Genomic DNA, 18,470 nt, shown 5'->3' with positions numbered 1-18,470 from the left:
CAGCTCAACTTTTTTTCTCTCAATTAACTCAGCTCTTGTATTTCTCATTGATTCAAAAGTATGCAACCCAGTTTTTGAGGGAACATCGCCAAAATTATTAAATAATGCTTTTGCATTAATGCATTAATTCATTTTATTTTAATGTTTTAAATCTTCTTCTTGTAAACTCCTTGTTATGTCTTTATTACATTTCTAATCATTTTAAAATATTATTGTTTTTACAAATAAGTACAATATATAAACAAAAACAGGGTGAAAAGGGTCTCACCAAGGTTAAAACAAAAAAATAAATAAATATGAAAATTCAGTTTAAATTAAATTTCCTACAGTGTGGGAAAGCGTGAGCCTTATGACACCTTAACTGTGTGTACATCCTCACAGCAAACAGATACAAACACACACACACCCCTGAGACCAATTCGCCCAGAGCTCACTTATTTATCATGCACACATACTGCACACACACATTCACACGACTGTGGTCACGTATCTTCTATCTTGCTCATCCTTGCCTTAAGGCACTGTGTGTGTGTTAAGCACTGTGGTAACATTTAACCCTAATCACTGTCCCTTTTTCATATTTCATGTAGTATAATGCATATCAAATAAATCCAGCCCTTTCACTCATAGTTCTTTTTTGTTAAACAGATATGCTGTTAGTCTGAAGCAGAGCAGACACCAGCACAGTCTTATTTAGAAGGAGGGAAAGAACATTCTGTGCCGAGAGTTGTGGGAATATCAGGAAACAATGTTTGCTCTAGAGACAGTATTGCCGCTATTTACATGTTAATCTTTGAGAGATCAGCTGCAGCATGCCAGAAAGAGAAGCAGACATAATTCTGTTTTATTTTCAGTATACAGATCAGGTGCACATTATTATTTTTTTCTGAAATTAATTAAATATAGCATCACTTGTCACAATTTTTTATATTTGTACACTATCTGAAAACCAACAGGAAACACATGGGTTAATGATGGATAATCTACTTTTGACAATGATAATAAAACTCTGCTTGTCTTTCCATAATCAACAGAGCCTAACAAAATAACCACTGCGTTCAATTAGCTGCAGGACTCACAGTACTTGGGGGGTCTGCTTGTTCTGTTTCACTGTAGGGGTCATCTTGAGTTTCATTATACTGGATAAAAAAATATATATATTAAAAAAAATCTTTTATAACTGGAGACACTGGGACGAGTGACGCACTATTGAATTTGACCTAGGGGAATCACTAAAATTCCTGCAGAAAGCTAAAAGTATCATAATATAAGTAGTTAAACTGTCAAGCAGCTGCTTTGAAAAAGTAGTTAGCTGCATTACAAGATACTGACAAATATTAGCAAATTAGATAAAATGAAGGGGGTAATATTTTCATAATTACTACTAAGCAATAAAATTGTAGAATTTAGGCCTATACGTTAATGTATATTTTTGCTCATTTAACAACAATTAGTGTTACAGATTCAAACTTGAACATGTAAGTCCTACCAAAACAAAAACAACTGGGGCTCGAATTGGTGAATCGTTTTGTCAATCTATTCATTTAAATGAATCATCGAATGTACCAGACTTTTCAAAGCAATGTGAGTGAATGGGCCATTTAGGATGAACCGATTCACTAGACTGAACCAGACTTTCCGTTGCTACATGTGGGAGAGAGGACCTTTCATCATGAACCGATTCTCTAGATTGAATCAGACTTTCCAGAGCTGCATGTTCATGAGAGAAAGGACTGTTTAAGGTGAACCGACTCAGTAGGATGAATCAGATAATGCTATAGTAGACATATGAGAGTATTTTATCTGATGGCATTTGATTATTTCTTCAACTTAAACATTAAAACGGCAATATAGTGTTTTGCTGCACCACAACTCAGTTGATAAATTAGCGGAAAAGATTATGATAACAGCTGGCTGCTGTCATGCTGCTATTAAATGTACAAACGTTACTAGTTTTAGTTACTTAATTCCCAGTTCTACGGCACAGGGCAATGATCTCAAAATGATGGTAAAAAATTGTAATATAACAGCAAAATGGACCATATATTTAGGTTAAGATAACAGCTCGACAATAAATTCATTTTGTTTCCTTTATGAAGATTAAGGAAACTTATTTAAACAATGTTAGAACAGAAATAAATTCATGTTACCACAATGAGGATGAATCTCAACATTCCTGCTGTTCTGGAAAAATAAACAAACAATGGGGATTCTGAAGTGCTTGAGTCCAGGGTCACTCTCATACTCTAGATTTAATACTGTCATGCTCTAGATTTAATACTGTCACATGGAATTGATGTTGATGGTGTTGAAATTATTCAGCCAAGTGATGATATTTCAGATCATTATTTAGTTTTGTGCAAACTTCATATAGCTAAAACTGTAAATTCTACTTCTTGTTACAAGTATGGTAGAACCATCACTTCTACCACAAAAGACTACTTTGTAAGTAATCTTTCTGATGTATCCCAATTCCTTAGCATATCCAAAACCTCAGAACAACTTGATGATGTAAAAGAAACTATGAACTCTCTCTTTTCTAGCATTTTAAATACAGTTGCTCCTTTACGCTTAAGGAAGGTTAAGGAAAACAGTCTGACACCATGGTATAATGTGCACACTCGCACCCTAAAGAGAGCAGCCCATAAAATGGAGCGCAGCTGAAGGAAAACAAAACTAGAGGTATTTCGTATTGCTTGGCGGGAAAGTAACCTATCCTACAGAAAAGCATTAAAAACTGCTAGATCTGATTACTTTTTTTCTCTTTTAGAAGAAAACAAACATAACCCCAGGTATTTATTCAATGCAGTGGCTAAATGAACTAAAAATAAAGCATCAACAAGTGTTGAGATTTCCCAACATCACAGCAGTAATGACTTTATGAACTACTTTACTTCTAAGATCGATACTATTAGATATAAAATTGTAACCATGCAGCCGTCCGCTACAGAATAGCATCAGACAGTGCACTATAGATCCCCTGAGGAACAGTTCCACTCATTCTCTACTATAGGAGAGGAAGAATTGTATAAACTTGTTAAATCATCTAAACCAACAACATGTAAGTTAGACCCTATTCCATCTAAGCTCCTAAAAGAGGTGCTTCCAGAACTCATAGATCCTCTTCTGACTATTATTAATTCCTCATTGTCATTAGGATATGTCCCCAAAATCTTCAAACTGGCTGTTGTTATTATTATGCCTCACATCAAAAAACCACATCCTGACCCCAAAGAACTAGTTAATTATAGACCGAACTTGAATCTCCCTTTTCTGTCCAAGATACCAGAAAAGGTAGTATCTTCACAATTAAATTCCTTCTTAGAGAAAAATGGTATCTGTGAGGATTTCCAGTCAGGATTTAGACTGTATCATAGTACTGAGACTGCTCTCCTTAGAGTTACAAATGACCTGCTCTTATCATCGTACTTTACAATAAGGTCCCGTTAGTTATCATTAGTTAATGCATTAACTAACACAGACTAAGCAATACAATTGTTAGAGTATTTATTTTTATTATTATATTTATTTTAATGTTAGTTAATAAAAATACAGATGTTCAAGTTAGCTCAGGTCCATTATATACTATAATATATACTAACAAAGACATCTTTTGATTTTAATAATGTATTAGCAATTGTTGAATTTAGCGTTCATGTTTGTATTTTGGATGTTATCAAGCACATCAGTGTTCTGTGTAGTTTCCTCAAGTATACAGACCTTGAGATACTCAGTGAGGGTGGTAGCTTGCCATTTAGCTAGCAGCAATCACCTTGCAACTCTCCTGACGCTAAGCAGAGCTGAATAGATATCTGGATGAGAGACTCCTGTGTAAACTAAGGGTAGCTGCTGGTGTTATTTAGCCCAGCAGAGGGTGCTCACCCTATGATCTGTTTGAGTCCCAGTGATTCCAGAATAGTCACTGCATGGGATACTGTAAAAAGGCAGATTCAGATGAGATGTTGAAATGAGGTTCTGACTCTTTGTGGACATGAACAATCGCAGGGTAGTTGTTTAATCCTGGTGTCATGCCAAAACTTGCCCAATGGCCTTCCAATAACCTTCACCTATGAATTAGCTGCATCAATCTGCTCCCTTATTCAGTGTCCGTTCATACTTACGGGACATTATTGAAGTGATTTTTCCTCAAAAAATCTAATTTCTATGTCTACTTCTAAGCAATGACCCCAATGTAATAACAATTAGCACAGTGAAGCACAAAGTTATCAACAAAAACAGATGGAATAAAAAGAAACTTTATTACAGGAGAAAGCATACAGTAATATAATAAGGGCCACAGTCCTAAGGCATTAAACACCATGGAATTGAAATTATTATTAGATTCAAATTGGGCCAATTTTTCCCTCCCATAAACAATTGGACAATTTTATTATTGGATAATTTTATTAATGTATTATTCATTTTATTAGTATCAGTATATTATCTATTTTATTATTATTTTATTACTTGTGATATTGCTCATGATGTTGAGTTTAAAAAAATTGTTCACTGGAGGCGATGATGCTTTAGAGGCAGTCAGGTCTGTCAGTGGTACACGACACCCGGTAAGTTGACCATGACGAAGGTGTGCGTTCTTCAGGAAGGTGGTGGTTTGGCTCTCTGACGATATTCTGGGATGTGGTGCAGAATCCACCCGGCAGGGGCCAGGAGGGCAACGGCAAACACAGACATGATGAACAAACTTTGCTGCAGAAACACACATGTAACGCACACATGAAATTAAACAGCTTTAAATGCTTACATAATTTGCACTGCTATTTAAATAAAAACAATAACATGTGAAATAATTTTAACATTTAAAATAACTAAATTAGTACTCTCTCTCTCTCTCTCTCTCTCTCTCTCTCTCTCTCTCTCTCTCTCTCTCTCTCTCTCTCTCTATATATATATATATATATATATATTTTTTTTTATTTTTTTTTTTCATTTAATTCTGTGATGGCAAATCTCAACTACTCCAGCATTCAGTGTCACATGATCCTTCAGAAATCTTTCTTACATGCTAAAGAAACATTTCTCATTGTTATCATTATTATCATGTTTAAAACAGTTGTTCTGCTAATTTTTGTGGAAGCTTTGATAAATAGAAATTTCAACAGAACAGCTTTTTTTTTAAATAGAAAGTTATAAAATTATAAATGGCAATTTAATTCGTCCTTGCTGAATAAAATAATGAATTTCTTTAAAAACAATACTGCCCCAAACTTTTATATATATATATACTACTACTATACTACTATACTACTAATTATGTGAACCTTGATTTTCTTATAAATTTGCTACTATACTACTAATTATGTGAACCTTGGTTTTTTGATTGATTTGCTTCTAATTTTGTTCTTGTCTAAACACATGGATTATGTTCTTCAATACAAGGTGTCATCCAAGTTAATCCCATTATCTCCATTAACCTCAGTTATAACGTTGGCTGATCCCATGAATCTTTGCAACCTTTTAGGATTTTGTAATCATTTCACTCACCCCAGGTCCAATCTTGTTTTTGGGTGGTTTGCTGTAGATGCTGGAGTTTCGTTTCTGGACAATATCCCTTGCCCTGCTGACAGTCACAGGCTGCACAGCTCCCCTCAGAAAGCTCAGCATCCCACCAGCTGTATGGGTCAACACCAGTACGTATGGATGTGTCTGAGAGAGAGAGGCTAAGGGAGAACGAAAGGGGGGATGTTCAGTGGGTCCAACCCCTGGGTTTCCTGCCTCAGGACTGCTGAAGAGAAAATAGATGTTTCCTGTCATATTATAGACTTCCCAAAACCAGCCCACTCTTTGGGAGGGGCATAGACAGTTTGACCACCCACCCAGTACATTAACTTTTCTTCAATGCCCCTTTTGATGAAATGTAAATGAAACAGCGGAATATAACATCATATTATCTTTGATTCAATGCAATTTAGATTTAAAGATACATCAACTCATGTTGAACCACTAATCTATAAAACTGTTGAACTTTTCTTAACCTCACAGGTGATGGACAAGCAAAGCTCATTTTGGCTTATAATGTAATAGTCCCACTGATCGTAACTGTGTTTTATTCTGCTATTAATGTCTTGTGTGATTTACACGCTATTTGCAGATGCTGTTTGACTGCACACGAGTTCACAGAAACTCAGGTAGCCAAGAAACACCTGGCTCTCTGCTACATCTGCTTTCAGTGCTGTGTCCAGTACAAAGAGGTACAGATTACAAGAGATCTGATTAAAGGAGCAGATTAAAGGGAGATAAAGTGCAGGAAGTGGTGCGGCTGGCTGTGTGTTCGGTCAGCTGTCAGTACAGCCTGTGGTATTGCACTTCCTTCATGTTGGTGATCACATTAAAGAGGCTGGTTTTTCACGTTAGAATACCGCTTTGCCATTCAACACTTCCACAGTGGTTACACCCTACTCATTGTTTGGTTTATGTACTGGGTGTGAGCAATTTTTTGTGTGTACTGTTATTGTGCTATTTTGATATCTTCGGTGGAAAGGAGATATTTTACCTGAGGATATTCTTTTTCAAACCTATATTTAAAAGTAGGACAAAACCATCCTGAAACCAAGATTTATTTGTGCTTTATTTGAAAGCATAAACCTCTACCAGCCTTTGTTGGTGATAGTGAGGGATGTGTATGAAATTAAATTCAGTCATTTTATTATTCTTTTTTTAAACCAACTTCATCCAGATTTGCATAGATTATGAATGACGTCATATAAATTTATAAGAAATTGCAGGCCATCCATTTGAAGCCACCTAGTGGACAACAGTTCAATAATGTGGCGTAATGTGGTCCAATGTCCCTCCTATGGGAAAAGACAGATGACTAAAGAAAGAAACAATCATATTATATTATTAAAATTGTAAGAATTATATAAGATATAAGAATATTATAGAACTTTAATATCATAAAATATTATTAAAGCTGTTAGGTGATTTAATAAAAAATGTGATATAATTGTTTAAATTTTAAATTATATATATATATATATATATATATATATATATATATATATATATATATATATATATATATATATATATATATATATATATATATATACACACAAAAACACAAACACACAAAAACACATCATCAAAGTTGTCCTAAACATTGATCACAAAAAAATACCGTTTTGTCTAAACCACAGCAGAAGCCACATGTTTTTATCAGTGTGTAACGTATTTTACTTCAAAAGATAAATACTTCTTAAATATATATATATATATATATATATATATATATATATATATATAGATAGATATAGAAGAAGACTGATTGGACCTTTTTGCTCTATGCCTCATCTGAGCTCAAGCAGATAGATGGCGTAGCGACATTGCTAACCGAATCCTGACGTTTAGCCCTCCCCTCATTGTTTTACTGAATAAGAGGAGGATACAGCACTACATGTTATATTTGCTCATAGCAAACTGAAAGCGAAGAGCACAGACTCTATTTGAGCCGTTTTGTTTTTGAACGAACCGAGTAATGTAGGACGGATGGTGTAACGTAAAAGTACTAGCAGCCTGCTAGCGCTTCACATATGTGTTTGTATGTGTGTGTGAAGCCAGGACGCGCAGAGGCTTTTTTACTCAACACTACGAAAGAAAAGTGCGAAAGAATTTACTCGGCTAAGCAAATATCAGGAGTCGCTGGCTTGGATTTAGGCTCGTTTTATGAGCAAGAAGAGAAGAGAGGAGCAGTAAACTTGACTCAGGTAGGGTTGAAAGGCATTTTTTCTCCTTTTTTTGCTTTGCTTGCTAATCTGCCATGGCGAGCTGCTGAATTAGCTACATTTACAGTTGTGGCTTGCATCTTAAAAACCACAACAGCCCTTGACTATTTATCCATAATGTTGTTTATTATAACCGGATAAACTTCAAATAGTAACCAATTTCACTCTTCCACATAGAATTAGTAAGCAAAGCATAGTTATTATGGTTAGCTTACATGCTAAACCAAAAGAAAACATTAACATCACGTAAGTTCTTTAGTTTATTGCATAAAGAGGTTGAAACAACTAGATATGCCACATTTTGGTAACTTTTTCACTTAAAAAAAAAAAAAGCTGTAAAGAGCCACCTGAATGCTAAATGCACATAAAGCTAGGCTAGCTGAGTATGCGTAGTGTGCAGTTATTACAGATGTAATGCATTCATGTACGCGGACACGTCATTTGATAAAGAGGAAGATTCATCTTAGAAATAAACATGCATGTTCAGTTTGAGCTGTCAGTAACCACCAGCATGTTATAACCAGTTTTCAAATATGTAACTGACTTGATTTAAGATATACTCTTTAAGTTGCCCAGCATAACATATAGATACTAATAAGTTCAAAAGCATACTTGGCATGTTAGAGATGTTTATGCTTGTAAAAAGCCAGTATAGTCCCCACGAGAGCTATTTTGCTTCATCTAACAGGTCCTTCCTCATTAACCTGCCTTTGTATGTGTGTATGTATATGTGTGTGTATATGTGTGTGTATATATATATATATATATATATATATATATATATATATATATATATATATATATATATATATATATATATATATAATCTTTTTTTTTATATATATAATCTTTTATATATATATATATATATATATATATATATATATATATATATATATATATATATAAAGAGGCTTGTACACTGTGCCTTATTTTGGACCTCTGCAATTAGACAGGGCATTGTTTAGGAAAATTACTGGACAGGAACATATTCCCCTGTCTTTGTCTTGACTGTTTATTTCCTCTGGAATTCTGGAAGTCATCATGGTCTAATTAAAGGCAAAGTCTTAACTGATGACCAAATTGGTTTACATCAAGTCCCATCCTGTTTGCCCCCCTTGAGTTCATTCACCTCCACAGTATCTCTCAGTTTCCCACACAGACCCTTTTGACTCTGTGTTCCCAGGAGCCTTAAAATGTGCTGTGATAATGGAGATGGTCACAGTGATAATTATTTGGTGTTGTAGGAAATATTCAGGGATTTCAAGTGCCTTTGTTATCAGATGTCCCCCAAGCAAGACTAGAGCTGGTGTGATTTACTGATAGCCTAGCGCCTCTACCTGTGAGAAACAAAGGTAAATGTTTTAATGAAACAAAACAAAACCAATTCTGTGCTGCTTTATCTGTTGCTGCTCTGTTGAGAGAGTGTCGTCCTTAATATTGCTCAATAAGCACCATTGTTGTTCATCAACATGGGTAATTCAAGAAATATTAGAGTGAAGAGAGCAGTGTGCAGTTTGGGTCGTGCAGTATGTTGTAGACATGTTGTGACTGTGGTTGATGTGTAGGGGTTTCCCCCTCTTTTTTTAATCTTCCTGTGATGTAGGCCGTCCTTTCCTCTGTTACTGTGCTGCAATATGTGCTGGTGCCAACAGTTAAGTGAGATTTATGTTTGATGGTGCTGCAGTTCTGTGTTAAAGGGATAGTTGACCTGAAAATGTGAGTTCTGTCATCATTTACTCACCCTCATGACATTCCAAAACCTTTAATGAAATATTTTGAAGAATATTCATGCAAATCAGTGACCACAGCTAATAAATTCTAAATAGCACAAAAGTAGTCCATATGACTTGTGCTCTATATTACAAGTCATGTGATTATTCACTGATAATCTCGCCACTCAGTGAGATTATACATTGATTTGTGAACTGGTAATTGCAAAGAACCAGCTTTTATTCACCGATCCGTTTCTTAAATTGAGTTAACAGTCTCAGTGGTCTTTGCTGCAGTTTGAGTTTGCAGCTTGCTTGACTTTTTGATCTGTTCCTCAAAGCTTTCAGTGTGACTGGAATTTAGTGCATAACCTGCATTTAGTGCATTTATAGTATTTATAGAATACAGTGCATTTTTCCATTATTGATTTTGGTTCTTTCCTTGTACAGAAATGAACTGTGCAAAGAGTTTTTGAAAGGTTATTTATTGTAAGATTTTTTTTGCTTTTGTTTTTGTGAACTGCTTTGTGCTTTCTATATTTCTTCTTATTGCAAAAAGCATGTAGGCCAGGGATAGGCAACTCCGGTCCTGGAGGGCCACTATCCTGCAGAGTTTAGCTTCAGCCCTCATAAAAACTCAGCTGCCTGTATCTATCTAGTAATCCCGAAAACACTGATTGCCTTGTTCAGTTGTGTTTAATTAGGGTTGGAGCTAAACTCTGCAGGACAGTGGCCCTCCAGGACCGGAGTTGCCTATCCCTGATGTAGGCTATAGTGCATAGACAGACACTAGATGAAAATGATAAGCAGGGCTCAAGAGTAAGGATTTTTCTTTTCTGCTGGCTCATTCAGGCCACTTATTCAGATTTTCTACTTGCCCTACTAGTATTTTCACCACATGGCACAATAAAGCGGCAGTACTTTACCACACATTTTACAAGGTTATGTTTGTCAGTGGTACTGAGGATCTGCAAATCATTCGCCATCGTCCCCAGTCATCTCTCCTTACACAGTGTCTACACCGGACGCCACTATTGTCGCCTGGCACCGCGCCGCATCAGCTAAAGACTGTCTACACTGGACGTGACAAAGCGACATTGAAAATCATTTGAAATTTGTATTAACATGTCATAAATAGGACTCATCAGCAGTTTACTGTCAGGGATTTGTTGTGTCAAGCTGCGCTGCATCCATGTAGACAGCATCATTGATTATAATAAGTTCTATTGACTGATCTAAATATAATGAATCTCTATTATAGATCAGTGGTTCTATAGTATTTTGTCGAGCCGTGCCGCTCGTATCCAGTGTAGACACGGTGTTAGGAATCATTAGTTGTTTTCCATTATAAGGATTCATGCTTTGGGCATGCCCCTAACTCTTCTCCTCCCATTTCTACCAGTGATCCTTGTTTCCTTCCCACGGTACTCCCTGCGCAGATATCAATAGCATCACGGAGTTGTAGGTTGCCAAGTTGAGGGGACAAATGGGTTGACATTTATATGTGTCGATTGTGTGAGAAGGATGCGTTTCATACAAGGCCTGGCAACTGGACAACCTTGGAATATGTTGACGTGATTATTCAAATAATGAGGTTTGGGCCAAAGAGTATAGAAGCCCAGAATAGACGTCAGTATAAGTTCTTTGTTTGGGCCATACAAATTACGGGAGTTTTATCAGAGGCGAATGTAGCAAACATATAAAATTCACCCACTGGGATTTTTTTTTTAAGAAAGATTGAAAATACGGGAGAAATACAGGAAAATATTTAAATGGGATGGTAGTGGGATAGAATGGTAAAATACAGGAGAATCATGGAAAAAACGGGAGGGCAGGTATGGTCTTCAGTGTCACACGATCCTTCAGAAATCACTCTATGCTGATTTTGTGCTTAAGAAACATTTCTTATTATCAGTGTTGGAAAAAAAAAATTCTGCTTATGTTTGTGGAAACTGTAGTGCATTTTTTCAGGATTATTTAATAAGATTTTCAAAAGAAAAGAGTTTATTTGAAATAAAATAAAAGTTTTGTAACATTATATTATAATGTCTGTCTTTTCTCAAACTTTTGATAATTCAATCCATCTGTTTTGAATGTATTAATTTCTTTACAAAAAGAAGAAAAAAAAGAAGTGCCAACGCAGTAACTGACCCGATAGGACAAGTGACAGATCTGCCAGCTGTCCCAAAATTCTCACACTGTGGACCATCAGGCTATCTTTATTGAACCTGTTTATGGGATAACTGCTTCACTGCTGACAGTAGTCAGTCCATCAAGAATCATTATGAAATCTTTTGCTATCATGAATAAGTTCACTGTCTCTCTGAAGCGATTTGCCAGGGTTTTGCAGACTGATGGTACTTGTGTACAATGTAACATGAGTAGCTTGCCAATTGTATAACCTTAAAAAAGTATCAAACAACTGTGTGCAAATCGGATTGTATTGATTAATGGCGCCCTAGGTATTAGGGGTGAGCGATATGAGCAAAAATTCATATCACGATATTTTACACTGTCCAAATGATATCTATATTATATTTTGATATGAGAAAAAAAAATTACAGGCAAAATATTTTAACCTTATATAACTAGACTAGGGCTGTCAAAAAAAAATTCGAATTTCGAATATTCATCGAATTTAAAAAATTAATCGAATTTAAAATAAAAATCCACATTCAAATGCAAAAACATTGCATTCAAATTTTAGGTGTGCGTTAAGGAGGCTGCTTTAAGGCCAGACCCGGGTATACTTCACATACCGCGTTCTGTTCCATATCGCGCACAGCCGCGTCCGCACAGCTTTCAAAAGGCGGACGAGCTCACCACGCAGTACCACTTCTGTACCGAATTTGAAATATTCGATATTCACAATATTTTCACATTTTACATCGTCGTCAAAATTATTGTGATATTATCGCTAATATTCGATATATCGCCCAGCCCTATAGACCCCTTAAAAGTTTGTAAACATTGCAACGTCTCCGGGTGGGCGGGGCTTAGCTGGAGACAAAAAGAGGCGCGGACGCAATGTTGACAAGCGTAAACTAGCACGTTTTAGGAGGGATTTATTAAACATGGATGCTGAAGAAGGTTCGGAACTGTCCGAATATGTACAGTCACTGACTCTGCGGGACCGTGACAAAAAAAATAATAATAAAAAAGTGGGAGTTAGCATACATTTATCAATTAATTCAGTTGATCACTCAGTTCACTGACCAAACTGGTTATCTGACCAAAATATAATGACGAGTGGATAACATTACAGTAGCCTAATTTATTTATTTATTTATTTATTTATTTTTAGCTAAGCCTGGTGTAGTTCTTGTATCTTGTTCTCATTGAAAACATTTTAACCAGGTTTTGGATATTTCCTAGACAACATATGAATTACTTTCGGGTGGTTTGGGGAATTTTGTCAAAGCTTATTGTCTAATGTAACCTATCGCTGGGCTAACTATGATTAGCAATGTGGATTATTTTAAGAGGCCATTCAAAGGATGGCACACACATCTATCGCTGTATGTTTGTTTAACATTTAAGATAGCAAGTGCGCTGAAGGTTGGCGACTTTTCACCTATAAAACAAACTTGCTGATTTGTACTAGATAAAACCAACACACCAGTACATATGCATAGATTATTTTACCTAATATGAAGTGTGCACTGCAAACACGAGCATTATTTATGATCGTCTCTGTCTAGTCTGTACGCCGTATTGCATTCAACCACAATTGATTTCTGTGAAGGAATGTCGGCCGGGATCCGGTGAAACTTTAGTTTTGAACCAAAAGTGCTGTTCCTTCTATTCTGGCAGCCAAAAACACAACAAGACGACATTTTAAAGTCAAAACCTCAAACTTTTAGCGCGCCTGCTATGAGTTCTTCGTTATGTTTTGCCTCCAGCTAGAGCGGTGACGTCACAGTGACGTAGGTGATTAAGGGGTCTATATTTGAGCATGAAAAAGATCTGCAGAGTTACAAAGCTCAAAGTCCACTTCAAAAGGAGATATTTTATTTAACAGAAACCACTTTTTAAAAACTACAACGAATGACTCGTTTGGACTGCAACGTATATTTTCCTGATTTTGTGATATCACAAATATCAACGAATGGGACGAGACCTGGTTGAGCTGCACTAGAGAAGGCAACGAGTGTTATCACTTTGTCGGAGACACGCTTTCCCAAGGCAGAAGAACTTAGAGTGGTTACAATCATCCAGGTTTAAATCACGCTCAAATTGATTTGATTTTGACGTTATATTCACACCAAAGCTTGCAGGCGGCAATGGTAAGGGGCATGACATTTCCCAACCAAGCGCCGAGCGGTGCCAATCACAACACACACTGGCCCAGCTAACCAATCACAGCACATTTCATATTTCAGAAGGCAGGCCTTCATTTGATACGAACTATTCGAGCCGTTCATGCCAAACTTGGGAGAGAGGTGTTGTAATGTAAAATATGTGGAAAATAATGTGTTTTTCAAACAACCTAGTATCAAGACTTTGTAAAAGAGCATAATAGGACCCCTTTAAGATTCTTGAGGAAAAAATCTTTTCAAGATTCTCTTATGTATATTTGAAATAATCCTTTGTGTTAGAGCGCTGGATTTTTTCAGAAATAGAATTTACTGTCATGGATTTGTCGCGATCATTCTAGTAGCATGTGAAGGCAGCATTAGTGAAAACAGGCGGAGACAATGGTAGCTTTAGTAACATTAACTTACAGAGAGCCAAGAAGCTCTTTTGGAAAACAAAATATGATGCGTGATGCTTACTTTGTCTGGAGTCTGGACGTTTGCGAACAAATCGCTGGTATCGATCCCTCTTTCAGAAGCAATCTTTGCACAACTCCTGCACTGAACTGACCCTCGTTTGTGAGGCAGTCCGGAGTAAAATGATTAGCACAAAGTATAGGACTTTTCCATTTTTTTTCCCGGGACATTCCCTACGAAAATTAAATGTAACCACCGTGTCCTCAGTGGTCTGTGGAGACTCCTGTGTTCATTGGTGCATCCCAACACACAACACTTTTAATGGCTCTTTGGTGCTGACATTGTACTTCCAGCAGCAACAGCAAGTAAACCATAATGGCGGACCGCTGTGTCTCACTCAGGGCATTGTATATGCTAAAAGGGCAGAGAGTGTCACTAATGGGCTGGACTTTCACTGACTATGACGTCATATTAGTGAGAAATCTGGAACTGCTAGTCTGGAGAGACTGTTTAATATTTTTTGGGATTATTAAACAATGAGTGAGTGGATTTTTACCATTATAGGCTGGTTGTTTTCACACACTGTTTTCACAACTGTTCAAACACCTTATAAAAGTGATTTTTGCATTCTATGGCACAATTAAAGGAAAACGCCACGGCTTTTCCATATTCCACTATGTTCTTCCCTCAACTTAGACGAGTTGATACGTACCTCTCCCTTCTCAGTGCGTGCACTCAATCGCTGTAGCGCGCGGCGTCACTATGCTAGCACCATTCATTCCTTAGGATCCAAACAGGGATGAATTTAGAAGCTACCAAACACTACCATGTTTTCCCTTTTTAAAGGCGGTTACATGAGTAGTTACACGAGTAAGTATGGTGACACAAAATAAAACGTGGCAGTTTTCTAAGCAGATAAAAAAAAAATTTAATGTATGGCAGAAGAGCACTTTACAGTACTTCGATCTCGGTGCAGTATTTGATTTTGTGTCACCATACTTACTCGTGTAACTTATGTATATTTGAAATAATCCTTTGTGTTAGAGCGCTGGATTTTTTCAGAAATAGAATTTACTGTCATGGATTTGTCGCGATCATTCTAGTAGCATGTGAAGGCAGCATTAGTGAAAACAGGCGGAGACAATGGTAGCTTTAGTAACATTAACTTACAGAGAGCCAAGAAGCTCTTTTGGAAAACAAAATATGATGCGTGATTTTTAATGTATGGCAGAAGAGCACTTTACAGTACTTCGATCTCGGTGCAGTATTTGATTTTGTGTCACCATACTTACTCGTGTAACTACTCATGTAACCTTCTTTAAATAGGGAAAACATGGTAGTGTTTGGTAGCTTCTAAATTCATCCCTGTTTGGATCCTAAGGAATTAATGGTTCTAAGCTAAATGCTAGCATAGTGGCGCCGCGCGTTACAGTGATTGAGTGCATGCACTGAGACGGGAGAGGTACGTGTCAACTAGCTAAGTTGAGGGAAGAACGTAGTGGAATATGGAAAAACGGTGGCGTTTCCCTTTAGGTATATTCATAATCTGCTTTACGTTTACCTGGCACTGGATGTCCTTTCACAAACCTGTAACTTTCATGCTTAGAGCAGAACCATGCATCGCTCATTTATATTTCTACATGACTCCCTGAAATACCACTCAGATTCATCAATCACGCCATCTAGTGGTCTGTTATTAATACAACCACAACTTCTACAACTGATAACGGAGTGTTCAGGCGGGTACTGCGAGTCATGTTGAGGTAATTAAAATGTCAAATTAATATTTTGCGTTCAATTATTTACCTGTCAGGCAAGTGGCCGCATGATAAGCAGGAAAATTACGCAGTGTAGTCTTTATCACCCCGCAGAGGTTTATTTTGCAAAATATTTTGCTGACTGTACTCTATCCCTCAGCCTTGCCGCACCCCCCAGTTTGGGAACCACTGGAGTAGGTGATTTTCGCTCTATTAATTTGGTCTGTTACGATGCTCTGTGTTTGATCACTAATGCCTGTGTAGTAAGCCGTTGCACACGGAGGACAAAACGTTCAGCCTCGACTCTATCAAAAAATCCATATCATGGAACAACATAATACAAGTAGTCATGTTCATACGGGTATAGCGCCCACCCCTAGTTATGATTTAAAAATAAGGTTTTATTGGGCTTTTGTTTGCTGCACACTCATCATATTATAGTAATCTTATCAACAACAAAAGTATGATGATGTTATATAACATTGCTCATGTCCTCATGTTCAGTACAATGATGTTTCAGCTCATTTGGCTTATGTATTTCAAGGAAACATAGAAATTTGCTGCAGCCAGGACTGCAGCCTTATATATTTGGACTTTGCTGACATAATTGCTATAATGGTTGGCTATTTTTTACAACATTAAGCCATGGATATAGAAATATGAATAATTTTTTTTTTTTTTTTTTTGAGTGTGCAGTCTTTGAAGGTTCCTGTAGTTCCACAAGCACACTGGCTTGACCTCTGGCTGCTGTCACTGGAGAGAGAAATTGGATGGGGAAAGGAAAGTGGGACATGTTTTCATTTTCCACTCCCCTTTGTTGTCCTTGGCAACCACTTCTTTTTCCCCTTTTTCTTAAAATGACAGGCTGACTCAGGTCCCAATTAAACTCTCTCTCTCTCTCCGGTTTTTTTTTTTTTTTTTTTTTTTTTTTTTTTGCACACTCTTTCACACATGCACAAACACACACTTAAGTACTCACTTCTTTTGTCTAGCCCTCATCATCATGCACTAATGAAACCCAGTGCTGTTCAAGACCAAGACTGCAGCAGTGGATTTGTTTCAAATGCTGGAAGTGAGCTTTAATGCTGTTTTCACTCATTTCTCATAGAAATGTCATTCTCGGGATCTGCCATATTTTACAAGAAAAATGTTGCAGCATAAAAAGTAATGGTAAATTGCAGCGCAGAGAGGGTTTACTATATGAGACACTTCCTGTGCCTGTTAAAGGGATAGTTCACCCAAAAATGAAAATTTGATGTTTATCTGCTTACCCCCAGGGTATCCAAGATGTAGGTGACTTTGTTTCTTCAGTAGAACACAAATTATGATGTTTAGATCCAGTCTTTGCAGTCTCTCAGCAGTACAGTGCTTGGCAATGGTAACAGAATCTATGAGAGAAAAAATACATGCACAGAAAAATCCAAATTAAACCCTGCGGCTTGTGACGATACATTGATGTGTAAAGACAAAAAATTGATCGGCTGAAATTAAAAAAATCATAATTTGTGTTCTACTGAAGAAACAAAGTCACCTACATCTTGGATGCCCTGGGGCAGTGGTCTCCAACCCTGCTCCTGGAGAGCTACTGTCCTGCAGATTTCAGCTCCAACCCCAATCAAACACACCTGAACCAGCTAATCAAGGTGTTCAGGGCTACTTGATAATTACAGACAGGTGTGATTGAGCAGGGTTGGAACTGAAATCTGCAGGATGGTAGTTCTCCAGAAGCAGGGCTGGAGATCCCTGCCCTGGGTGGTAAGCAGATAAACATAAAATTTTCATTTTTGGGTGAACTATCGCTTTAAGTTGCAGGTTGACAATGACATCACATGTAGCTATTATTCATAGAGATGGGAATATTATTAACATTTGCGTTCAGAAACCTTCGTGCTGCACATTGAAACAAACACAGAATAGAGAGCATAGCTGGACTTTTATCACCCCCCCCCCCAAATAAAAAGAAAAAATATCCTTTTTTTATTTGACTATTATTGAGCATCCCTCCCAGGCCAAAGGGTTGTATCAATCATTCAGTCTCTTGAAGTTTAACTCTCATTCAGCAATAGCTTTGTGGCTTGACATCACTCTTGTATGAGACCTCAGATCTTGCAGGCTTTTATTCATTCATTTTAAAGGCAAAAGTGGTTTGGTGGAGTGTGTGTTCACAAACCACAACTCACTGCTGGAATGCCCTGCTTGGAGAGTTGCGGTCAGGGTATTTAGTTTTTTTCCCTCTTTCTTTGGCCCAGACAGAGGGTTATTTGCATTTACTCAACTTTGTTTTTACTCTTAATGATGTTGTATTAAGATAATTTAAGTTTTTATAATTTTTTATTTATATATATATATATATATATATATATATATATATATATATATATATATATATATATATATAGATATATATATATATATATATATATAATATTTTAGCTGCAAAACACTAATAGATGGGCATCTTTGGCCATTGCATTGAATCTCACTTTGTTTTTTGCACTCTTCTATAAATGCCTCCATAAGAAACCCATCCAATCTGTGTTAGTCCGA

The 18,470-nt window shown here is 36.8% G+C and overlaps 2 protein-coding genes across 4 annotated transcripts in view; one reads left to right on the top strand and one right to left on the bottom strand.

Moving 5' to 3' along the window:
* Positions 1-4,240: 4,240 nt before the first annotated feature.
* LOC109110184 (cytochrome c oxidase subunit 8A, mitochondrial-like) lies at positions 4,241-5,748 on the bottom strand. Its single transcript, XM_019123228.2, has 2 exons — positions 5,503-5,748; positions 4,241-4,707 (listed from the first exon to the last, which is right to left on the bottom strand). Exons 1-2 carry the CDS (start codon positions 5,620-5,622, stop codon positions 4,597-4,599), a joined length of 231 nt encoding a protein of 76 aa, XP_018978773.1. The 5' UTR covers positions 5,623-5,748; the 3' UTR covers positions 4,241-4,596.
* A 1,560-nt stretch (positions 5,749-7,308) lies between these two features.
* The window catches only part of btbd7 (BTB (POZ) domain containing 7), a 52,003-nt gene continuing 40,841 nt past the window's right edge, over positions 7,309-18,470 (top strand). For 2 of the 3 annotated variants that reach the window (XM_042777751.1, XM_042777749.1), the window contains exon 1: positions 7,309-7,724. The gene's annotated coding sequence lies outside the window, so the exon portion shown is untranslated. Of the gene's footprint in view, positions 7,725-17,639; positions 17,679-18,470 lie in introns of those variants that run through there. The other variant, XM_042777750.1, reaches the window with a different exon arrangement.

The sequence above is a fragment of the Cyprinus carpio genome, chromosome A20 (genome assembly GCF_018340385.1).
Source record: "Cyprinus carpio isolate SPL01 chromosome A20, ASM1834038v1, whole genome shotgun sequence".
Classification (NCBI taxonomy): domain Eukaryota; kingdom Metazoa; phylum Chordata; class Actinopteri; order Cypriniformes; family Cyprinidae; genus Cyprinus; species Cyprinus carpio.
Note: the sequence above shows the minus strand (reverse complement) of the source record. Positions and strands in the feature narration are given on the sequence as shown.